General features: G+C 36.2%; 1 protein-coding gene and 1 long non-coding RNA gene across 2 annotated transcripts in view; one reads left to right on the forward strand and one right to left on the reverse strand.

The window, feature by feature from the left end:
* Window positions 1-26,482, reverse strand: part of WDR27 (WD repeat domain 27) — a 278,697-nt gene that overhangs the window by 234,520 nt on the left and 17,695 nt on the right. Inside the window, exons 9-15 of the mRNA XM_069070467.1 lie at window positions 17,855-17,966; window positions 11,974-12,077; window positions 11,638-11,705; window positions 11,132-11,250; window positions 10,557-10,639; window positions 2,297-2,375; window positions 503-583 (exon numbers count right to left, since the gene is read on the reverse strand). Of these exons, the coding sequence (XP_068926568.1) occupies window positions 503-583; window positions 2,297-2,375; window positions 10,557-10,639; window positions 11,132-11,250; window positions 11,638-11,705; window positions 11,974-12,077; window positions 17,855-17,966 (646 nt within the window). The remainder of the gene's footprint in view (window positions 1-502; window positions 584-2,296; window positions 2,376-10,556; window positions 10,640-11,131; window positions 11,251-11,637; window positions 11,706-11,973; window positions 12,078-17,854; window positions 17,967-26,482) is intronic.
* The window catches only part of LOC138147832 (uncharacterized), a 59,588-nt gene that overhangs the window by 29,483 nt on the left and 3,623 nt on the right, over window positions 1-26,482 (forward strand). The window lies entirely within an intron of this gene.

Consider the following 26,482-nt stretch of genomic DNA (forward strand, 5'->3'; position numbering starts at 1 on the left):
GGTAGCTGCAAACCCTGAGGACACGCTTGGGGTGCTTGCTGCTACAAGGTGGTACAGTAAATAAAGCACTGGCCCTGGAGTCAGGAGGACCTGAGTTCAAATGTGACCTCAGACACTTAACACTTACTAGCCATATGACCTTGGGCAAGTTGCTTAACCCCAACTGCCTTCCAAAAAGCAAAATAATAATAATAATAATTTAAAGTAGTTTAATATTAGCTTTGTGATAAAATATTTTAATCTCATTTCTGGACACATAATTTTCTACACTTCATAATGCACTAAGAACAAACACCATAATTGACATTTAGAAATTTTTTTTAAATCTTTATACCAGTGAAAAGAGATCTGAAATTTCACTCAAAATAGATAGCTAGCATATACTTTACAAGGAAATGGAACTTTCTATGAAACAAAATTTTGAAGAGAATAAAATAAAAACATTTTAGAAGTTTCCCACTTCACATTTAAGCTTTTTAATTACATTAACTGTATTACATACCATTTAAAATGGCACTTCAGTTCTGAGGATCTTTCACTATTTGTCTTTATGTTGGTCTTTGGTGAAAACATAGTTCCTCTGCTGGAAAGAATACCTTCAAAATGTTACTTCAAAAACATGGATTGAATATACAGTTCACAACAACACTGAGAAAAGTCATGTGTTCATTTGCTACATTTGTCTAAATATATTAAATATATAACAAAAACTTTGAGTTGTTTATAAAGTGAGACAATATGATAGTAAACGACCACAACTATATTTTGCTTTTGTCTTCTTATCAGTGCTGTGAACAAAGCAGGTGCCTGATGAATGCTTAAGTGAATTAAATTTACACCTACTTAAAATAACTTGTCTAATCATTGTAACTTCTAGTTCATTATTGACTCATAATTTCAATTATGTGTCTATACATTTGTAAAAACTCTGGCTTGCTGCAATTTGCAGACAGAGATAAGGACTTTCCCTAATGAGGGGGAATTCTAAAAATGCAAATCAGCACCTTCTTTGTCACTTCTATTCTTAGAGATACCTAGAGAATCCAAGACATTTGTCCAAGGTCACAGAGATAACATGTGCCAGAGGCAGGACTTGAACTAAGATCTTCTGGCTTGAGGACCAGCTATCACCACTGCCATGCTGCCTCTTTCACTGGACTTGTTAGAATATCATGACTTTGGGAAAATGCCAGTAAATAACAGTCATTCTCCACTCCCCCTCACCCCCCAAAAAAGTGAATCAATTATCCTTTTGATTTGTAGAGATTATGTAAAATAATAAAATGTATCATGAAAGGATATAGTAACATAGTGACATAGTAAAGCCAGTTTTACAACCAGGAAGACCTGAATCTGGATCCCAGCCTCTTAGATAACCTGGCTGTTTGACTCTGGGCAAGTTACTTACCCTCTCAATGCTCTAAGTAATACTCTAAGGTCCAGAAAAGGTACTGATCTGCACTGATAGAAGCTTCCTCATAGAGCAACGACTTGTGCCAAGGAAATCACAGGCCCAGTCTCTATTCCCAGAATGCTAAATGTAAATTTTAGTTATCATTTTAAAGTCAAAACTTTTCCTTGTAAGCATATTTATGAATATTAATATGTTAATGATAAAATGATCCAATATACAGATATTCACTTTACCTAGTATTTCAAAAATACAACTAAAATGCAAAATGAGATCAAAACATTTATTTTAATCTCATATTATTTTAGATTATTTTGTATTTGTATATTCTGTATTTAAAAGTATAAGGGGTGGCTAGGTGGTGCAGTGAATAGAGCACCGGCTCTGGAGATAGAAGGACATGAGTTCAAATCCAGCCTTAGACACTTTAACACTTATTAGCCATGTGACCTTGGGCAAGTCACTTAACCCCAACTGCCCTGCCCTCCCCGCTCCAAAAAGAAAAAATAATAACAATAATCATTTAAAAATAAAGTATAGCCAATCATAATGTTCCACACCAACCAAGACCCCTTCTTTGTTGTGTGTGAAAAAAGAGGGTCCCTTCCTTCTCATTGGGGTCACTGGCTTTACTGAAGTTGCCAGTCTGACCCACTTTGTTAACAGTTATATGCATCACTGTTAACAAATTGATTTTGCTCAGTCTTGTACCTCAGTCTACCTTTATTGAATTTACTCAAGACTATTTCATGTCTATTGTAACACAAATAACAAGTATCACTGACAAAATTTGAACCTAGATCAACTCCTCTTTTCATTTTTTCACATTAACTTTCTAATTAGTTAAAAAGATTTAATATTTCAATAAATTTAATTCCTACTTACTGTGGTGCAGATGTATAACCAGATGATATAACTTTATTGTGGAAAACGAGCGGTTGATCTTTTATGGTGCACTTTATAGCTATGTTAAAATAATCGAAAAGGAACATTCAAATGTTTGGAATATTATAATCTCATTATTAAAATGACACCATGCAGTTAGAATTTTAAAATCTGTCAAAACAAGGAGGGAAATCTTTATAACAAATACCTCTGATTAAATCAAAGGTCCAGTGCCTATAGCTATCTCTATGTCTGATAACACTATGATATTCAGAATATATGAGCAACTACATGGTGCAATGGATAGAGCTCCAATAATGGAATCAGGAAACCTGAGTTCAAATCTGGTTTCAGACTCTTACTAGCGGTGTGGCCCTGGGCAAGTCTCTTAACTCTGCCTCAAATTCCTCATGTATAAAAATTAGCTGGAGAAGGAAATGGCAAACCATTCCAGTGTTTTTGCCAAGAAAACACCAAATGAGGTCAAGAAGAGTTGGACACGACTGAAACAAACCAACAACAAATTCAGGACATATAGAGAATTGACAAAAATATGAGACCAGAGTTCATCATCTAATAAATAATTGGTCAAAGGATATGAATAGTTTTCAGAAAAAAAGTCAATTCTCTATCAAATGGGTTCACTTTTTTGTTTTGTTTAGTTTTTCAGAGGAGGAGGTTAAAGTACATGGGGGATTGGTAAGGAAAATGTTTCAGAGGTAGGAGCATTATCAGTAAATATATATGGTATAAAACCAATGGTTATCAATAAAAACTTTAGAAAATAAAAATTACTTTTATAAGAATGTCTTTAATATCACACTAACACTCATGAAGTTAATGTATGAAAGTTAATTAAAAACAATACTATGGTAAAAGTCTTTACATAACTGATTTCAGCAATAAAATACATTATATTTTCATTCCTTTATTAGTTAAATTTTTCATTCATATTGCCTTCAAGTGTATTTTTGTAAAGATAGGAATACAATTTTTGCGGTTCGTGGCATGACTAAGTAGGACACATTCATTTGTTTTCCATATGAACTTTTTTAAAACAAAAAAGTCCTTACCAATACATATTTTAACAATCACAAGAGTCAATCCTTGGAAATTTAACCACCAATTGACTACAAAGAAACTACTATCTCCATAATAAAATTCAGTATTTATACAAATACTACTACACAAACTTTTTTCCTAAGGCACACAAACACTGTAATTTATGTGAAAATGCAGTGCATAGCATAGTATGCTATTTTACTAAATTAGATGCCCCATATGGGGAAAAATTGAAATGTTTCCATCTCTAATTTGCAATCTAAATACCACATAGAGATGAAAAAGTAAATATATCACAAACTCCAAACAATAATAGCTAAAGAAAATCTAATGTATCAAATATTATCATAGATTTGCATATGGATTTGCATACGTGCATGTGTACACTGTATCAAGAAAATCCAACAATAAAAAATTTGACTCATTATGGTTTATTAGGAAAACTAAACCTTTCACAATACTAGAACAAAATAGCAGGAACATAATTTGATATCTAATAACTGACAACACATAATTAATGCTTATTAGTAATCAATTCTTGTAAAGCACCAGCCCCAGAGGCAGGAGGACCCGAGTTTGGTTCCGGCATCAGGCACTTAACACATACACACACACACACACACACACACACACACACACACACACACACACAAAACTAGCCATGTAACCTTGGGCAAGTTACTTAACCCCAATTACCTTCTAAAAGGCAAAAAAAAAAAAAATTAATAATCAATTCTTGTTATTGAGACACAATCTGTTTTGGCAAAGCATCATTCACCTACTTGTTACTCAGCAACTCCAAATCTTGTTTAATATTTGGTATATGCAACTTTTTCATATCTAGTTAATAAAAAGAATGTATTTTAATAAAGTATTAATCACCTATCTTGGTGGATCAATGATTTCATTAGTATGGTTATTCTCTCAACCAGTACAGATCCAAACTCCTCCACGTGTTTTGATATTAACAATTTTTTGCCTATCTTTCCATTAACCCTGGAAATGCATTGAAGCGATTCTTCAGTTCTTACAACATCTCGTGGACATAAAGACAGTACTCAGACTATCTTCTGAAATAACCAGCACACCACTTTCTGTGCTCCTACACATGTTGAATGATGCTACTTCTTTTTGCTACTTTTTACATGTACATCAGTATTGGCCGTGGCCTACTTCAGAAATACTATGCATTTTTTCCATAGCAGTTTGGGTCACCTGCAAATTTCATTCCGCTAAGATTGTGACTGATGGTGTTCCATGATTCAAAGTCACATAGCAGGAAAATAATGGGTTATGAGATAAATTGGGGACAAATCCAAGCTATCAGCCTAAAAAGAAATGAGAGCCAGGCTCTTCACACAAGCCACTAAAAACAATAAACATGGAAGTGGGATCTGGAAAACATAAACGAAAAAACACCAAAGAGAAGAGAAACAGTTACACACACACACACACACACACACACACACACACACACACACACACACACACACACACACACAGATAGAAAATGAAAACTAACATAAATTTAAAATGCATAAAACTACAAAACTGCATATACAATTTTAAATACTCTAGAGAAACTGAATTATTAAAGTACTAAAAGCAATGGAGATTTTTGAAAAGAAAACAAGAAAGATATCCTCATGGATTAATGGCACATTCAAAGAAACTAAACAAGAATTGTCTATCTTAATAAAATAAGACTAAATAAGATTTTGAGGTAAAAATAATAATTAATAATAATATAATAATAATAATAATAAAAGAGGTAGAAGGCGGTTCTCCTTGAACTCCAACCTCCCAAAATCCATTCTCGATCCTCACTGCAGAATCCACTCACTCCACAATTCCTTGCTTTCCCAAGTTATCACCCTTGCTTTAGCTTCACTCTCCCCTCTTCACAAACAGGAAACTTTAATTAGCTAGCTCAGGTTCATGCTGTCCTCTAACTTTTAGTCTTTTGTCTCCTTGTCTAACCATGGCTCATCCCTTTCCAATCTGAACACTTGATTGATACCATTATCGGCTCTGTTTGCTTCTACCTACAGACTGGTTAACAGCACTGAAGGAAATCACTTAATCTTGCAAATTAAGTCCACTATAAATTGATATCACTCAACTAGGCAATCACTTCTGCTTTCAATATTTTTATTCTTTCCTGATTTATTCTTGGTCAAACTCCCCACAGTTGCCTGTCCAAATTTTTTTCTTCTATTCTCAAGTAACCTGTATCTTTCCCTCCCAGCAAAAAAGGACTTCCCCTCATATTCCATTGAAAAAACTGAAGCCATTCATTGAGAGCTCCTTATATCATTCAATTCCACATTTCAAATCACCTCAGCCTCACCATCACTCTCCATCCTCTCCTTTGTTACAATCTCAGAGGATAAGTAGTCCTTCCTAACAATACTAACATCTCTACTTGTGCCCTTTATCCCATCCCTTCCAAACTCAACCAAAATCTTTACTATTTGATCATCTCTCTCCCTAACTGTCAACCTTTCATTATATACCAACTACCTACAAACATGATCACATCTCACTAAACCTCTATTTAAAAAAAAATCTTCATTGACTGTACAATCCTCAAGCTATAATTTTATATCTCTCCCTCCATTTTCATCACCAAATTTCTGGGAAAATCTATCTATACTCATTAACTCCACCTTCTACCCACACTTGGCGACCTGGTTTCCATTACCACCACTAGACTGAAACTGCTCTGAGGTCACTAACAACTTCTTGGATTTAATAATCTAATGGGCATTTCTCATACTTCTTAAACTCTGTGCAGGATTTGTCACTGTTGACCACTACCTTCTGAATTCTCTCTTCTTCCTGCATTTCTTGTGACATTATTCTATAGTCTTTCTCTTCCTACATATAGAAAACTAGCCTTTGTGGGAGGCTAGGTGGTACAGTGAATAGAGCACTGGCCTGGGAGTCAGGAGGACCTCAGTTCAAATCTGGCTTGAGACACTTAACACAAAAAAACTAGCCATGTGACCTTGGGCAAGTCACTTAACCCCAACTGCCCTACCTTCCCCCTCCAAAAAAACAAACAAAAAAAAGAAAGAAAGAAAAAGAAAACTAGCCTTTCTCAGGCTTCTTTGTAAATTCATCATCCATGGAACTGCCTCCTATAAATGTATAAACCCTAAGACTCAATCCCAGGCCATCTTCTCTCTCTACACACTCCCATGGATATCTCATCAATACCTATGAATTCAATTATTATGTTTATGCAAAAGGTTCTCAACCCTCCATAGCCAGTTACATCATTATAGTTATTGCTTACATTGTTTTCCTGTTTCTGTTTTCTTCTCCTTGCAAGAATTTACATAAATTATCCCTTTTCTAATAAATATCATAAATATCCATTTGTATGCCACAATTGGTCTAATCATCCTCTAATCAAGGGGAATCTACTTTGTTTCCATTTCTTTTTTATTATCAAAAAAATTATGTATATGGGATTTGTCTTTTTATTTTCATCATCTTTGTAGCATATGTTTCATATTATGGATCAAAGGGTATAGACATTTTCATCACTTTCTTAACATAATTCCAAATTGCTTTCCAGAATTCACAGCTCCACCAACAATGAATCTTTTTTCTGCATGTTTTTCCTTGACTCTTCACTCTCTATCATCCTCCACAGCCAATTATAGGAGCAGAGACTTAGGTTTTTCATTGGAAAGATGAAATGTAATCTCTTCAGAGAAAGCTTTTCAGATCTATTTAGAATATCTGTTTCCAGTGTGGTCCTAAAGTGAGGTGCTGCTGCTAGCAGCAGATATAAGGCTTCCCTGGCTTGCTATCAGCATTGAAGTAAAATAATGTAAATCAGCATCCATATACTTGTTTGGACAATGCCCTACCTGGACCATGAGACAATCATCAGTTCTCATTTTGAGAGTTCCCAAGTATCTAGACCTAAAGGGCAGCACCTCACTGAGAAGACCACCTGCTTTGAATTAAGTGGACTATGAGATAGAAATAGTATCCTGAAGTCAAAGGCCTGCTTCACTTTTATATTTATGTCCCTAATGGCTAGAATAGTGCTGTTCATGTAGTAAATACTTAATAAATGTATGTTGAATTTTTTAATAATGAGTAACTAGATCAAGGTAAAGCTGTTGTGAGGTTTTTTTTTTTCTTTCTCAGAAGGAATTCGCCTCACGTTGGATGGCGAATGGAATTATAAGCAGGGAAGAGGAGCTATCAGAGTATATAAATGTACTTTTTAAGAAAGAAAGGAGCTACTCTAAAAGTCACAGAAGTGTTCATGTGTGTCCAATAAACCAATTGCATTTGAAAAAGGCATTATTGGAAATGGGTTGGTCAGTGGAATGGATTAGGTATGCAACAATCAGAAAGAAATGAACAAGGTAGTACAGGGTTCTGGCAGCCAGGGGGCACAGTGGATAAAGTGTTGGGCTTTAAGTCAGAAAGACCAGTCTTCCTGATTTCAAATCTGGCCTCAGATACTTCCTAGTTGTATGACCCTGGGCAAATCACTTAATCCTTAACAATGTTTGCCTCAGTTTCCTCATCTACAAAATGAGCTGGAGAAGGAAATGTGGCAAACCATTCTGGCATCTTTGCCAAGAATACCCCTAATGGGGTCACAAAGACTTGGACAAGTCTGAAATAACTGAAAGCATAGTGTCGGTAAACCCAAAGACCCAAGCTACCAGGTTAAGGACTCACTATTCAAAGTAATCAGATTATCAATGATAACAGAAAAGGAAAAAGGAAAATTATGGGAAGACCTCCAGGAAAACAGGCTTATCGAAATAGGCTCTATTGGTGGAGCTGTGAATTGGTCCAACCATTCTGGAAAGTATTTTCAATCTCTGCCGAAAAAGTTAATTAACAGTTAGTTACCTACTGGCCAGGTAATATCTATACTCCAAGGACATTAAAGAAAGAGAAAAGAATTCATATGTACAAAATTATTTGCAGCAGCAATTTTGGCAGCAACAACAGAAAATCAGAGGTGTATCCATCTATTGGGGAATTATTAAATAAATTATGGTAAATGTAATAGAATACTATCGTGCCATAAAAATAATAAAATGGATGACTAGAGAGAAACCTAGTGAGACTTGCATGAAGTGACAGAGAGTAAAGGAACAGAATCAGAACAATTTATAACAACCATTGTTTAAAAAAAATGATACCCACTTACTGACAGAGAGGTAAGGGACTAAATATGGAGAATAATCCATAGATTTTTGGACATGGCCAATGTGAGAATTTGTTTTGCTTTTTTATTTCAGGGATGGAACTAGGGAGGAGGAGAAGTGGAGGGTATGTGAAGGAGGGATGATAAAGCCATGTTAATTTTTAAATGATATTTTAGAAGAAAAAATAATGTCCACATAGTGCCAAGATTATGGTCTTATAGCTAGATAAAAGCACCTGTCAAATTAAGTCATCAAATTTCTCAGTTTAAAGAAGAACTATATATGAAGAATGATCTAAGCCAATGACTAAGTAGCAGAAAGAAGATATCCAGCATAAATGGATATGGGAGATTATGTGGCATTTTCAATGATCTGTAACTCCTCACCATTACAAACCTCCATCTCTTTTAAGACCAACATTCTTTATATTATATTATTTGCCTATAAATCATGCAACAGTATCTCAGAAAAATTAAAATTACAAGTAACTCAAAAAGAATTAGTGTAACTCAGTGGGCCAAAAGGGCAACATGACACCATTAATGATTTGTGAGAAGTGGTCCAAAAGTCAATATCAAAAATATTATCCATGAGAAAATAAAGTGGGCTGATCAAGAAGAAAGACTGAAGGATAACAGATGGCCTGCTTATTTCTATTGAAAGCAACACCATCCTTCTAGTCACCCAGATCCTTAACCTCAGATTCATTCTTGACTCTTTATTCTCTCTCTCTTTATAATCAGCTGCCATGTCCTGACATTTCTATTTCCACAACATGTCACCTCCATCTCCATTTCTCTATTCACACAGCCATCATCCTAGTTCAAACCTTCACTAAATCATTCCTGGTGTATTGAAATAGCTTCCTAAATTGTCTCCTTTCCCCTACTTTCTCTTCTCTCCAATCCATTCTCTACACAGTTCCCAAAATAATCTTCCTAAAACACAGAATCAGACCATGCCACTCCCTGGCTCAAAAAGTTTCAATGGCTGCCTCTTGCTTCTTGAATAAAATAAAAACTCCTTAATCTGGAACTGTAAGCCCTTCAAAATCTTATTCCACCCTACCTTTTAATATTTCTTTAATATTTTTCTCCTTCACATTTTCAGTAATCTAATCAATTTACCTGCTGTTTGCCAAACTTAGCATTCCGCCTCCTCCCTCCAAAGGTTAGCCTCTTGTTTCTTGTTCACCTGGAATATTCTCTCTATTTCCATCTAGTAATATCCTTAGTTTCATTCAAAACTCTACTCAACTGGCAACTTCTACTCGAAGCCTCATAGATGTTAATGTTCTCTACTTCAAGTTACTTTCTGTTAGGTTAATCTATGTAAATTATATATCTCCCAACCACCCAGGAACAAGTAAGGTGCTTCTGAGGCAGACTATTTTTTGTTTTCTCTCTGAATCCCCAGAACTGACTACAAGGTATTACACATATGTATCTAATAAGTGTTTATTGACTGAATGACCCAAGACTTACAATGGTACCACTATGATAATAAAAAAGCTAAAGGTTTCCACTAGACAGACCCTCTATGATAGATTAACAGGGAAATTAATAAGAATCACTAAGGGTGAGGGAATATGAGGGGCTGTGATCTGTACTGAATGCAAGAGGAGTCATTCCTTACAAAATCATAGATCTTTCTAGTTTTTCTAAGTTAAATAATAGGTAAAAGATCTAATCTTCTCTTATAAAATATGATATTTGTATTTTTTAAAATACTCTAGTAGCTGCAAAACTCCCAAATAGGGGCTGAACCAGATTAAAATATAATTGGGTAATATTTAGCATAGTAAATAAAAATATAATGAAACATTAAAAAAGAAAACATGAAATTTTGAGTTAAGAAATCTAGCATATTAAATACATACACATATAGATATATATTCATCTTAATTAACTAAGAGAATAATCTAATTTAACATTTTAATTCTATAGCAAACCATTGGAGCACAAATTTTCCATTCCAGAAAATCAAGAAATATTTATACTAACCACACTTCTTTTGACTAGGTAAATTAGTCTTTTTCTTCTTAAGATTTGCAACATAGAGTGGAGAGGTTGACAGGACACAGGAACTAAAAACAAATTTTAAATTATTAAATATAAAAGTAGTCACTAATATGATAACTTTAAATAGATATTGAGTACCTACTACATGTAAATCTTTCAGGATAGTAACAAATGACTGGTCTTTATAGTATACAGTTGTGATTTTTTAAATGGGAAAAGATTGGTCTCAGCCTGATATTCCCAAGTCACATTCATTATATATTTTAATAAGAATTACTGTTCTCTACTGAAATCTATCCATATGTAAGTATGCATATACACACATACATATATATACACATACAAACATACATACATACATGCATTATTTTAAATTAAATTGTGTAGTATAGGAATCTACAAAATAATTCAGTACTCTGAACGAGAACTTCTCTCTGTACTAACATAGCAAAATATCACAACTGATAAAGTTCACTTAAATCTCTTAGGAAAAACAAAGAATTTAAAAGTCTGTCTCTTGAGAAATACCCACTGAATGTGCATTGCTTGGAAAGTACCTGGCAATAACTGAAAGAGTCTCTCTCATATCATGACGCTGTGATAACATGAGTGCAAGAAGATTAATTTCCAACAGAGCAATTTGATTTCCAAACAAAGATGTCAGCAAACAGAAAACCTGTAGGGACAGAATCAGGTAACCATAGATGGAGACACTGACAAACACAATATGTAGTGATACATGCATACTTATTACCACAATCATGACTACAAAAAGAGGCAGAATCACTCAATTCAACTCAACAATCAGGAAGTACCAAATGGTCATTACAAATTATCTAGTCTAACTCTCCCATTTTGCAGTTAGAGAAACTGAGTAGTAGGGAGTTAAGTGACTGGCACAATATCCCACATGATTTACAAGTTAATTATTTATACCAATAACTAGCAAGTAACTAGATTAACCTTTAAACTGTCAGATAATTCTATCTTCTTTTTAAAAATTCAATATAAAGTAAATTATTAAAATATTTGTAGGAATGTCATTAAATGCTTCTTCCCTCACCTTATGATTAGCAGCCTTGCTCATTATTGCACATGATCCAGCAACTTTAATGCTGAGGTTACTGAAATCTTAATTTGAAAAAAAAAAAGTGAAATTTACAAACAATGGAGAAATTTTTTTAATTTTTAATATGAATACTGAACAAATAAGTTATCTCTAATAAGTTGAACAGAGCAGAGACATTAATTTCAAATTGCATTGGCTAGCATGCTTCATAAGGTAAATTATAATGAAGTAGTATATTTTCTGTAAAATAATTATGCCTTCTACTTATATCACATCAAAGAAAAGTATTCAAATCATCAAGTAAATTTATAGGATGCTTTATGAGCTTACCTTTAAAATGTAAAACAGATTCTAATTCCAAGGTGTCCAAGTTAATTATGAATAAACCAGTAGAGCTTCCTATCCACACACATCTGGGTTTGGCAGCAGGGAAGCTAATTTCAAAGTAAAATTTAACAAAAAAATTAGGACCTGTAGATTTTGTAGCGTAACGTTCAGGAGACTTACCCTCCTGTATGCCTATATTTTTCCCCCCTTAAACCATGATTATTTATTTCTTTTTTGTTCAAATTACAATATTACAACCATTTCTATATCATCTAATGTAGGGAAGCAATGGCGTTGGTAATAAAAATAATCGCAAATAATCTCAAAGTCATTTATATTTGTTTTTGGAATTCATTCATTTCCTTCAGCAGATTTGCTTTTCTAATTATATTTTGCTATTAAAACTGCTTTATATTTCTTTTTCATATGCTAGGCAATAGATAAAGAGAGGCAACTCAGAAAGGTCCACATTCTGTTCCCTAGACAATTCCATCACATTATTAAAGCAGGTTTTCCCCTAAAACTTAAAAAAAAGCAATAGTCTATGTGGCAACAAAGCAAAAGAGCAAACATTCAGTTTATCTGTCTTGTTGTCTTAATATTATAACAAGGTAGCAAGCACAAATCAAAACCAGCAGCACAGAGTCAACTAAATATACCTGGGGTACTCTACTGTGGACCTCTAGCCATGTTGATATTGAACCACTAACAACTACTGAGTCTATCCAGCTAACCAGTGCTGAATCCATCTAATTGTAATACTGTCTAAGCCAGGGGTGGGAAACCTGTGTCTGAGGTCACATGTGGCCATCTAGGACCTCAAGTGTGACCCTTTGACTGAATCCAAACTTCACAGAACAAATAAGCGTGGCCCTTTGCCTAAATCTATAAAGTTTACATTCAGTCAAAGGGCCACACTTAAGGACCCAGAGGGCTACATTGTAGCAGCAACCACACTGGCATCCCCAGGATCGATGCTGGCACAGGTTCTTAGATCTGCTTTACTAAGAAAGAGAGCTGTTTAAGGGGTCAACTATCTTTTTTAATTACATTCACTAGTTCAGGGGACAAGTCAGCACCCTGAACTTCAGAGAAAATACAAATAGAAGTAAAGACCAACAGACAGAGCTCTGACTGCCTGAATCAACTAAATACTTTACATACATCCCTGGATTGAGAGAGCCTTTACATATGAGTAATCAGGGAGCTCTGAACATACAGGCACTCAGAATCTTGACTTGGAAATCACAAGATCCTTCTCATAAGCAAGACCCCCCCCCCCAAGCAAAATACCAACTCAGAGTATTTATACACTGCTCAGAGGCTAGAGGCATCACAACCCTGTGACTCAGGGCCTAATTAGAAATTAGGAAAAGGTGTGAAAGCCTTCTTACAAGCAAGCCTCCCCTAAGCAAGCTTCCCTTAATGGGCTCCACCTGAGGCCTATTAATGGTGGGGGAAGACTTAAATCCCATTAACATTACACACATGTGGCCTCAAAGACATAGGTTCCCCACCTGTGAAACCCTACCTCTCTACCTTCTCCACATAAAGTATATGAATTTACTTTATCAAAAGCTTTGGCAAAATCTAAGTTTAACTATACCCACAAAATTCATCTCATTTATTAGTTTAATAATCCTGTCAAAATAAGAGGTGAGATCACCCTAGCATGGGTTACTCCTCGGGAAGTCAGGCTGACTCTTTGTTCTCACTGCATCCATTTCTAGATATTTATTTCTGTAATGCTCTATTCTAGAATTTTCTCAGGAATCAGAGATTAAAAACTCAATTAACTACAGTTTACAGATTCTGTCATCTCTCCTTTCTTGAAAGTCAATACTGTACAACATTTTACTTCCTCCCATCTTGTTTTCCATGATTCTCCATGTTTCCAGTTTTCTAATTTTCCATGATCTTTCAAATAATAAATCTTTTAAATAATAAACTCCACCATCACATTTTTGCGTGCCATTTTTTAAATACCCGTGGATGTAGTTCATCTGTATCAGGTAACATAAATGCGCCTGAGGCAGCCAGGTGCTCTCTTACTAAACCCCTTACTTATCCTGGTATCAATTCCCTGCTAGTCATTTTTGTCATTTCCAGTGTGAAGGCCATTCTTGGAAGCAAAAATAAGAACAGAATTGCTCTCCCTTTTCTCTGGTATTAGTTATTACTATCTCATTCTTCCCTTCCCATCCCCCAGAGCAACTAGACTATTCATTATTTGATCTTTCTTTTTCTCCTAAAACAGCTTTAAAAATAAAACCTGTTTTGGTTGTCCTTGGCTTCCCTTGCCAGTTTTAGAACATTCTGGGCTTTATTATTATGCCAAGCACTATTTCCACAGCTCCATGCCATGCTCATGTTCATCTTCTGCTACCTGCCCCTGCTTTCAATTCCTGCACATTTCTTTTTTAAATCTAAATTGAGTGGTGAGTTCCCTATTCATCCATAATGGTCTTTTCAGACAAATGCAATTTTTCTTCCTCACTGGAACAGTTTGTCTTCATGAGTTCAGAATGTCATTCTTTTGCAACTCCCATTCATCTACCACTTTAGTATATGGAATTTTATCTATAGTATCTCCTTTGAATGGCAACATCCTCTTTTCCCAAATCTGGGTGTGTGTGGGGGGTGTCGGTGTCTGTGTCTGTGTCCGTGTCTGTGTGAATCGGTCTATACCCATACTTCTCCTTCCCTATCACATTCTAAGGAGGGGAAAGGATTCTGGGAAGATGGTAGAGTGGGTCAGAAAATTTCAAGCTCTCGAGATTTTCCCCCACAAAAAGAGATAAAATAGTACATTAGGGCAAACAAAGTGTTGGGTAAAAATAAATAAGAAGAGAGGCACAATGGGGTCTTCCTGGGATAATTTGAGAAGATCAGAAGAAAAATCCCAGGATGAGATTTGGTCCCTGGGAAGAGTAAACACATCCAGGCTTGTCCTGAAAGAAGAGGCAAGCCCTGGGGTTGGTTGGTTTCAGAGGCTGCCTCCACCCCAGCCACCTAAACTTTTACCTCCAGGATAGTGAGAGTGAAGTACCCATCAGAAATTATACACCAAAGCTCCCTCCCAGTTGCAACCTGCTAGAAGGGGACCCCTACCAGGGTCCCTGGAAACCACCTAATAGGCCATAATAGTGAGGGAACGGTTCACCTGTGTTACTAGAAACATGCCCCAGATTCAGGTCTGTTTATGTTTGTATCCATGGATTTGCTAGGTAATCAAGGCTTCACTAGAAATGGTACCCCCCCTTGGAACCACATTTTGTTGATTAGCAACACCTAACTCTATATAAGTGTATCTTACAGAATACTCAATGCTGTCTTCCCTACTGGGAGGCAGTCACGGAGGTTAATAAACACTCCTATCAAATTATAATTGGCTTTGCTGTCATGTCCATTTCATTTGTCCATTTCAAGGGGAGTTGGGCATCTGATCCCGGGAAAATCAAGGGAACCTCTGCTGACAAGGAACACCAGACCCAGCTGTGCTACAGAGAGGGGTGGGGTCGAGAAGGAACACATGCTCAGTGAGTGCAGAAGCAGCAGGGCAGAAAGCCCCTGGCTGTGGGCACTTAGAAGAGATGAGAGGATTTGGCTTTGGTTCCAGGCTAGAGGGGAGAAATGAAGATCTGGGGAAAGAGACATCATTCTCCATACCCCAGGAATAGAGGTGATTACAAAAATTAAGCTGTTACCACAAAAAAAAAATGCACAGACAAAGGAGAAAGAATCCAACTGCAGAAAGTTATTATGGGAATAGAGAAGACTAGGGTTCATTTTCAGAGGAGGATATTGAAGTAAAGAAACCCCTTTCTACCCCCAAGGAGTAGTGTCAAATGAACAGCTGCCCAAAAAGAATTCACAGAAGATCTTTAAAAAGGCTTTAAAAACCAAATGACAGAGAAGGAGGAAAAAATAAAAAGAATAATCTAAGAAAAGCAAGAAGATTATGAAAGGAAAGTCAACCAATTAGAAAAAGAGATCCAGAATCTTAAGGAAGAAAATGACACCTTGAAATTAGAATTGGGCAAGGTGAAGCCAGTAAAATTATAAGAGATCAAGAAATAATTGAACAAAATATGAATAATAAAAAAAAAAAGAAAAAGTGGAACATCTTATAAGAAACAACAGATCTGGAGAACAGATCAAGAAGAGAAAATGATAAATAATCAGACTAACTGAAAGCTATGATCAAAAAAAGAATCTTAACAACAATCATCCAAGAAATAATTAAAGAAAATTGACACTCAATTCTCCACCAAGGAATTACCAATTACTACTACTCTTCTGTTCTCCTGCCCTTATTTGATAACCTTTCACCTGGTAGCTTCTGTGGTTCTACTATATCCTTCTTTGGAGGACAAGAAGCTTCTTCCTTCTCAAAGCATCCAGCTCTCTTCTTCTTCAGAAAGAGCCTCAAGTCAGTTTTTAAACTTTTATTGTACAGCTGATTTTTCTCCTCTTTATAACATTAGTTCCCTCTTCAAAAATCTAACAAGAGTCAAATCTCTCCTCTCCACTACTTTAGATTATTTTCTTTTTTCTCATTGAAACCTCACACTACTTTCCTTTAGGAATACTCTCCCTAACAACCTGGGGTCTGGAAAGCTGCCTTGCAAATCCCTTTACCTTCTCTTCCAAGAAGGATATCAGCCTAAGTAAAAGTCACTAGGATGTGGAATAAATATAAACCCATCCTTGATGAAAGTCATTGAACAATTTTTTCAACTCTCTAAAAATGGTTGAAATTTTCAGCCTTGTTCTTTGAGAACTTGAAGGCTTTTACACTTCAATACTAAGCACTAAGTTAAAACTTTTAAGGTAAAATATCACCGTTTAATAACTTGACAACCTCACTCAATTCTTGATACACGTCACAACTTAATCAGGTTGTACTTTTTCAAGTAAGTCTTACAGAGACTAGTTCATTCTTCCCAGTCACTATGCCTAGAACTCAGGTACCTGCTATATATAACACTAGTCATCATAATTTTTATGAATGGCAACAAAATTTGAAAGAATATGGAAAATATAGGCATGGAAGTCATATAGAGAGGCTTTTGTCTGGCATGGATAACACAATGTATATCACATATACTACTAAACATTTTTAAATGTTTTCTATAAAAATATAACTTCTGAAATAAGTCAGATAAAAGCACTTGCCCACAATTACAAAAGGAGTTAATGGTAATTGCCATTTCCTGATTTCTCAACCAATCCTCTTCCCACTATACCATGCTGTCTCTCTGACACCATTGTACAGGATGTCCCTAAAGTCTGGACACATAGGAAATTTCATTATGAATATTTTCAAGAAATGAAATGAATGAAATTTTCAACAACATTTTACTTAATTAGCATAAATTTTAGCCACGACAATTTCATTTGGAATAAATGCTTGCTTTAGGTATTGGGGACTACTTTCCATATTAATGAGATGAATTTAATTGCTTAATGAGATTTCCTATGTGTCTCCTACATCTTCCTATGAAATCTCATTTATGCTCATTTACCTGGAGCTCCCTACAACTTCTGAAATTGGAAGGCTCATCAAAAAAAAAAGTACACTAAAATAAAGGACTTCTTTATATAAAATTTTCAAAGTACTCTTCTCATCTTTAAACACAATCCCAAAAAGGAAAAATAATAGATTTACAGCTTTGTTTTTCCTTTTATGAAAAGTCCTATTATTTAACTAAAAAATGCATTCTTAAAACCATAAATGGTTATTCAGAAGAGGAAATGCTTCAATTTTATTTTAATCATCCCCTTTTTATATTGCTCATTGAAAAAACATGTTTTTGGTGGATGTTCTATGAGATATTAATGTCTTCCTTTACATGGCATAAGCAAAGTATATCATACTTACAATTCACACTCTTCATTAACTGACTGAGCACAGCGTTCGATTCTCAATATGGGAAATGTTGTTTCCGCCCTTCCTTTTATCAGCTCATTTGTGTAGGAAAATTGACTCTCTTCTGGAAAACATAAGCAAAAGTAATTATCAAAGATCAGCGAAATTTTAATGATCATATAAAATGAGATTCCAAGGTTTTTTGTTTTTGTTTTTTGTTTTTTAAGCAATTAGGTTTAAGTAACTTGCTAAAGGGTATACATACGGCCAGTTATTTCTGGGTGTGGTGCTAAGTATCTGAGCCTAGATTTGATGCCAGGTCATCCCAACACTGGGGCTGGTGTTCTTACTTGCTGTGCTACCTGGCTGCCCCAAGAGATTTCAATGTTTTGATTAGTATGCTAATGTAATAAAACATAAAATACAAAGAGCTCAAAGTCTGAGCTCTTAGGCAAATAGAAGATAATACCCCTATGAGTTCTTAGAAGTTCAAAGCAGTATGCACCTTTCAGGCTAGCTAACTTCCAGGATCAGGAAAAGATAAGATAATAATTTCTCTGCTGGCCAGTTTGGGTTTGGTTTGGTTTTTCAGTTGTGGTTTTGGTTTGGGGGGGAGAGAGGGAATGCATCAGTGATTTCAAGGTTTAATATCCAATGTATATAATCAGTATCATCAAAACTTTATTTGTATTTAAACTGAACCTATATAAAATTACTAGTTCTGTACTTTCAGGAACAGAAGAAACCATCATACTCTGATTCATTGAAATCCTAAAATTGCAGGCTTCTACACTGATGAAGAAAGAACCGTACATTTTCATCACCCACATCAACTTCCCTGAAGCAAGAGTAGAGATGATTTGGCTTCTCTTGTGGTCAGAGTAAAAAAAAAAATATTGCTTCTCTCAAATTAATGGTTTCTTCTTGATCAGAAACCAAAATCAAATGGCAGATTAGACTGGTCACTAATATAGTCTATGTCAAAGCAATTCAGCCATGTTTTTCTTCTCCAAATATTATGTTTGCAATCACATAAACTCAGTTTATATTAGACATTTTGGGAAGTACATGAATTCCTTTAGCAGAATAACAACATTTAAACTACTCCTAAACAAAATGCCTTAAGTTCATCTTTGACTATTCACCATCCTTCATTCAGTTCTTTGCTAAATCCTGCAACTACTTTAAAAACAACTATAGCTCCAATGCAATATTTACAGTGCCCACGATCACAATAGAGACTGTGACTATAACTATTGCATGACATTCGATCTCAAAATCACTGAATCCCAAAACCAGTAAGACAAAGTATCAAAGATATTTAGAAGCTATAATAATAATGCTGCGAGGCATACAGACTACCCTTTAGCCTTCCCACAAACCAATACAAGATCAATATTTACTCAAAAAACCTCTATTTATTTTCCTAAGCTCTTCTGACACCAAATGTGTGCAACTGTCTCCAACTGTCAGACTAGCTCTGACCCAGCTTCCTCTAAGCCCTAGCTAGGGGGCAGAGATTACTTTCAAAGCAGGGAAGCTTCCTGTGTCCTCTAGGGGGCAGAGCTTATCTTCACAGCAAGGGAGCTATTCAAACACCCCCCTAGGTCTATTAAGGGGCAGGGAATATCTTCAAATTCCCATTCCCATTACATTCGGCCCCAAGATCTTTTATGTCTTTACATAGCAAAAATACCTTAACAATAAATGAGAGTTTAGGGATAACTGGTGTCAAAAGAACTTTACAACAATAAAGCAGGGATAGCAAAAAATATGCGTATAAAACAATATCTTAGGGTGGGGGCTTGGGCACAAGTGCCCCATCCTTCCCCCTCTAACAAATGCGGCTAAAAATCTTGGGGTAAAGGGCAAATGTCTCTCCTCCAAAGCTACTTCAAGCTGAAATTGGACGTAAACCTGTCGCTTCCCCAAGAGTTCCCATTCCAGAGTTCAGTTCTTTAGCTGTCATTCTGAGCTTGGTCAACACCAGGTCCATTTGAAAGGTCAGTTCTTTAGCTGTCATCTGGAACTTGGTCGATGCCAGGCCCAGAAGTGGTACATCACTTTCATGGACAGGGGATGACATCTGGCTTAAGCAATCATGCATCTACAGGTGGAGGGTACAATCCTGCAGAAAACAAATCTCACAAACAAGTTTAACAGACAAAAAGTCAAAAAGAAACAAATATAGGGTCAGCCACGGTTCTGGAGTCCATGGGCTCACTATCATAACCACATTCACAGTAGAATATATGACACTATCCTCCTCGCTCCATTCCAATGGCTTGATACACTGCCACAAGTTCAGCACATTGACCACTTCCACCAATCCCAGCACTTTCTTTAATCTTGAGTGTCCCTGAAGGTGAGACAAACTTGGATACAATGGTTCAGGAGTATCTGTAGGGGTAGCCCTCACTTCTCTATTCTGTCTGATATTAAGCCCCTTATCATGGTACATTTTTATATAGTTCATTAGTTGGAATACCATCTATTTTTCTAAAATCAACCCCTGTTGAACAGTAAACAATTCTTTTCTTGGCAATCTATTCTGACTTTGAATCCACTGGCCATTTACTCTTCTCTCACGAGGAAATTTATCTTTTTCCCATTCTCCTAAGTTACTTAGCTGTGAAATCTTATCCAGCACCTCTGAAAGAGGGTTCCCTATTTCACCAATTAGTAGAGTCAGAAGTAGGTACTTATAAGCATGAGGAACTGCTAAGGGGATTTCATGATACGTATCTGCATCTCCAGCCTTGTTATCAATTTTCATTATTTCCTCTTTCAATTTTCTCATGCAGTCTCTAAGTGAGTACCAGGGTCTGTCTTCACTAGGCCACATAGAACCAGTGGGATACATTCTGTTGCATCCATCAGCAGACAGAGCTAACAGACTGGTTGTATTGTTACCTCCTGCCAAATGAAAATCTCTAAAAGCTTGTAGACAAAAGGATTTTGGCAAATACTTATAAATTTCAAGCAGTCCATTTTATCTAGCACTATCCCAGCAGCTCAGTCATAGTAATTCTTACCATCCAAGATAAGGATCTCCCATCTTTTGGTGGATCTGCTCAAAATATCAGTAATCTCCTTTTGATTGAAATTCTCAAGTATTTCCTTAAAGATATAAATAAAAATACCTGTCTTCCCTGACTCTCCTGCCTTCTTCTCAATATGGGGCGAACTTCTGCCCCTGTAGAAGCTTCACCATGAAACAATGTAACATTCGGTAACATTGTATCATCATTCTATACAACATAATAGACTTTCTAGGTAGTTGTTGTCATAGCAACTAGGTTCCAACTCTAGCAAAGCGGTATGAACTTTCCTCCTGTTTTGCTTCTTTTTCTGAGCCAAATTTACAACAGCTCTCTCTTCTACCACCTGAGACTCAGTTTACTCTTCTAAAGGAGGGTGTCAATGCTGGTACTTAGCCAATTCTTATAACAGCTTGTCTCTGCTTTTACATACAATACAACCCAGCCTCTTCTATTCACGGGCCTCCAGCTGTCTACCAGGCTTTATTGATATTTTTTGCAAACATGTTTCTAAATCTCTAGGTTCTCCCTGATGCAGCCTCTGTTCCCAGTCCACTCTCTTGCTAGGGAGGCATAAGGCAAATCCTCCCATCCTGGGATAGCTATTTCTTCTTCTAAATTTCTGCCTTGAACTGGAGGTCTGATATTTTGCAATCCCGTCCTCACTGCCAAATGTAGCACCAATTCAATATTTACAACACCCAGGATCACAATAGAAACCGTGACTATAACTATCATGTGTTTGATCTCAAAATATGTCAAACTCTCCAGATAGAGGATAAAGTTGAAGGATTTATTTAAACACCAGAAAAACGAATCACAAAACCAGTAAGCCAAAGTACCAAAGATATTTAGAAGCCATAATAATAATGCTGAGAGCCATGCCATCCGTGCTCTCCAGACTTGGGGAGGAGGAGAGGGGGAGTGTGGCTGCTGTAAATGGATAGAATCTAGGAGGGAGATGCATTCTTTAGATAAGAACAGGAACGGAATGGAAGACAGGAGTTAAAGGGAAACAAAAGACTGGCTGGTTGATGAAAGGGACAATCATGAAAACATATAGCCCAAAAGGTAAGCAATATCTTATGGGTCTTACTGAGTTATTAATTTGATAGGTTTTTTTTAACCTAGGGAGATTAGCAACAACTCCCAGCTAAGAGTAAGGGTTGACTCAGAGATAAGGATGCCAAGTGATAATCGCCTGGGTGATTGGGAAACCCCCTTGGTTTCTAATTTGTTCAGTCTCTGACTGGGAGATGGGGGTGACCCCTCTCGGCGAAATTTTTCCTTATTAGTGGCAAAGCACAGTGAATGTCCGTGTGCCATGGGGAAGGAACTAAGAAAATTGGTGCAAGGGAACAGTTTTATATTCCAGAAGACAGACCTTTAGGTAATAGACTCCAGGATTGGGATGAGCTGCCAAAATATAAAGGGAAGGGTAAAAAATAAGAAAATGATCAAGTAAAATTGGCTTGGATATTCATTCTATGTGTTTCTGTGTAAAGTGTCTGTCTGTGTGTATAATTAACAGCCTCCGTGTGTTCAAGCACAGCAAGGGCAACTGTTGAACTTTCTTAGAATGCAGGTTCTCTTTGTCTCCCCCTCCCTCTTCCATAGGGTGGATTGGAGTAAGAGAGAGATAAGAAAAGTGAGGTGGGGAGGGAAGTTGGAAGCACCCACTTCTGAAAAGGGACAGGACCAAAGCAGAGAATAGAACAAATGGGAGGTGGGATAGGACGGAGGGAAATATAGTCAGTCTTTTACAATATATCTACTATGTTATTGTTTTGTATTAGCCACACATACACAACATATACTGAACTGCTTATCTTCCCAGTAAGGGTGGGTGACAAGGGAGGAAGGGAATGAATCTGGAATTCAAAGTTTTAAAATCAAATGTTTAAATATATATACTATTATTAATACTATTTTACATGTAGTTGGTAAATAAGATATACAGGCACTGGGGCATAGAAATCCACCATGCCCTACTGGAAAAGTCGAAAGGGTATGGGAGAAAATATGGGAGAGAGCAGATTGGAGGAGGGGATATCCTGTGGGACTGCTATTTTGGGGTGGTGGGTAGGGGAAAATGGGGAGAAAATTTGTAACTCAAAATCTGGTGAAAATGAATGATATAAATCAGAAGTTAATAAAGCATTTGAAAAATGAAAAAAAAATGATGAGATGAATGACTCTCTGTGCAAAGTGAACTGGAAATGTGTTTTTGTAGAACTCTTATTGAGCAAATAAAAAACACTGAAAGAATATATATATATATATATATATATATATATATATATATATATATATATATATATCACCAGAAATCATTTACATTCTGGAAACCTTCAGATTATCACCAGTATATCCATAAACCTACATTCTGGAAACCTTCAGATTATCACCAGTATATATATGGATAATGGATATACTGGTGATAATCTGAAGGCTTCCAGAATGTAAATGATTTCTGGTGATAAGTTAATTGGCTGTGTGTGTGGCACTAAAGTAAGTTTTAGTCTGTGTATAACAATTTGAAAAACATATCTAGCTGATTTACTGTCAAGCTTTCTATTGGAAATTTCTTTGATGAGAGCAAGTAGTCAGTAAAAGATACGAGATCCTTTGTGTTAACTTACTGGGAAATCTAATATTTTTCATCTAAAATCAGAACATGGACAGAAAGTTATGCAAGCTGCTTAAGACTAAACTTTGTGATATTTAGGAACCCTGCAAATATCTAGGAATTTAATCTGTAATATCATTTAAAACTTTCCAATTAATATTTCTTTCATAAAGGTTTAGTAATTATTCCTCTTAACACTAGGATAAATTCAAACTGTTTTTTTTAAGAAAGGAAATACTTTTAGAAGAGGTGTTTTGGAAGGTCTTATGTGTTATATTTTTGAAGGTTTAGTAAATTTCAAGATAAGTTATTGTTAAATTAATGCAATAAGTTGTAAAGCAGAAGAGATCATGCTGTTTTAATCTGAATTTGTGGTTATTGCATGACCTAAGCAAAAGCTAACATTTGTATTTGAACATATAAGTGAAAATTTTAGATTCCTGAAGTATCTCACTCTTCCAGACTGAGTACAATTAGGGAAGAATAAACAAACTTGCAAGGACATAAATCCACCAGTCTATGGGGTTTAGCCATTCACCTCTCTGCTTTGTTAAGCTAGAATTCCAATACAGGACAGTTATGTTACTAAAAGATTAATAACTTATAAGCTATCTTGTTTTATGGTTAAAAATGTAGAGGAAGGCTGAATAATATGGATAATGGGTTTGAGAAATTTGCAAAGCTAATAAAGGGTTGATTAGAAATATGAAAGGCAGAAAGCTCTGTAGATTGATTTAATAATTATTAGCTAAATCAAATTGTAGATGGCCCTATCTGAAATACACTAGTCTGTATCTATTTGCTATTTAAGACCTCAGGACTGCAATTTGCTATTGGTTTAAGCTTTGATTACAAGGCTCATTGTCATGAAAGCCAATAATCACCTTTCTAAAAACTAGTATATTGTGAATCATCTAAGAAATTTAATCTGTACCTGATTTACTGTAATCATGTAATTTTGTAAAATTGTGAGAAAACCTTATTGTATTGCTTGAGCCTAGTCCTGTGTGGCTAAGAAAACTGAACTATTTGTTTATACTGTTTGGACCTAGTCTTGCACAGCTGGGAAACTGGACCTTTATATGTACCTTGGTGTCAAATCATATGTTACTGAGAACCCTGTCAGGTCTGGCTGGCTGTGCCAGCTTGTGCATATGAACTCTAGGCCTCTGAAGATTACCCCTCCTGAGCCAAGGGATCTGAAGAAGATGACATCAGATACAGACAGCTTTCCCAAGAGTCCGGACCTGGCCTTTACCAGGATTGCTTCTTTCCTGGAGACCCCATATTGGGAAGATGAGCAATCAAGTGAGAAGTTTTCAAAGGGTGAAAAGAAAGGGGAGGATTGTCTGGGGGAAGCAAAAACTTCTTAGACAGTCCTGGATTGTTAACTTCTCTTTTCGTCCTCCATTACTGCTGTCAATCAGCAATAAGCTCTTTCGGGAGTCTTTCGACCCCTACCTTCAGCTCTTTGTCTGATTTCCCACCTCTGTGAGCCCCTCCTCCCAGCCAGTGGGAGTCAGGGACAGCCTGAGCTCACTCCCCCAACCAACAGGAGTGAGGGACAATGGGAGAAATATGACCCTGCTGTGTTAGGGTTTAAAAACTGTTTGCCACCCCTGGTGAGCCTCTTCCTAATGATCAGTCATGGAGAAGACCTCCCTCTTCTCCCAGGAAAGAAAATAAATTCCTGTTCTTATCCTAAGAGATCTCTTTGTTCTTGATTAAATTTTGGATGAGGTTTTTTTCATCCCAAACACTAGGAAGAATGGCCTGTCTCAGTCTTTCATACTTTAACCAGTATCACCTTCTCCACCACCCAAAATTATCTCCTTCACTCACTTCTATCACAACAATTAGAGATGCAGAACAGCTGCTCTTTGAGAAGGTAAAAACCTAATTGCCTTAACAAAGGCATCAGCCTCTCCCACACAAAGATTCCCTGCTAATAGCATGCAAAAGGAAGAAAATCCTGGGCCTCTGGGCTAGTGTTTCTTGGCTGACCCATTATGCTATATAAAATAGATTTTGTTTTAAAAGGACTGAAAACAAAAGAGGAAATTGAGATCCCTTGGTAGCAGAGAGGTGCTGCTTTAGGAAATCTGCTTACATGTGTATCTTTCCTTGTATCCAAGTTTACATTCCTCTATGTTGTGCATGAATCTAAGAAATATCATGTACTGTAAGCTGCTTGAAGTCTTAGACCCAGAAATATAAAGGAATGAGTAACAATGACTTTATCACTAAGAAAATAACAGCTGTGCCCTTTTCAGTTTCTGAACCCTTCCCTGGTCTCTTAGGTATGCCCATCAGAGGTCAAGGGAGCCTGATAATTACTCAAACTATATCTTTCTTAAGAGATAAATTTCCTAGAACCTCTAACAAAAAAAAAAATCTCTCTCCTAAATTTGCAAAACTCTTCATTTCAAGGCATACATGGGCCTTACTTCTTATTACCCTGTATTGTAGTTATTTCTGATAAGATCATAAATTCCCTAATATAATACTTGAAGGTTACTGCTTGAAACTCCTACTTGAAAGATCTTGTCTATTTAGCAGACTTCATGCAGCACAACCATAAAGCAATTTTATAAGAACACCACGCACACTGGAATATGCCATCTTTCAGGTAGAAAAGACCCATCAAAATAAAGAGATGGATTTTCCAAGGAAGAAAATTTATTGTAAAATATGCTAATGTTGCCTATTCAAACAAAAACTAATTCAGTTGGGACAGGAAATAATAATAATTTCAATAAAGTAGCAATGAACTTAGAAGAGTTTGTGATCACCCCATCACACTAGGAGACTTGGCCTCAATAGGAATTCCCAAACTTACACTTCTTGGGATCGTCAGGGCCAGACTCAGATAGAATCCTGAAGCCACCATTTTGTTTATACAGCACTTTGTATTTTTTTACTGCCCCTCGAATGTTTTCCTAATTTCTCCTATTGAGCTTTGACCACTCT

The sequence above is a fragment of the Petaurus breviceps genome, unplaced genomic scaffold, assembly GCF_028583685.1.
Source record: "Petaurus breviceps papuanus isolate PSGF00001 unplaced genomic scaffold, PetGlider_PUasm1.0 90808, whole genome shotgun sequence".
In the NCBI taxonomy this organism is placed as follows: Eukaryota; Metazoa; Chordata; class Mammalia; order Diprotodontia; family Petauridae; genus Petaurus; species Petaurus breviceps.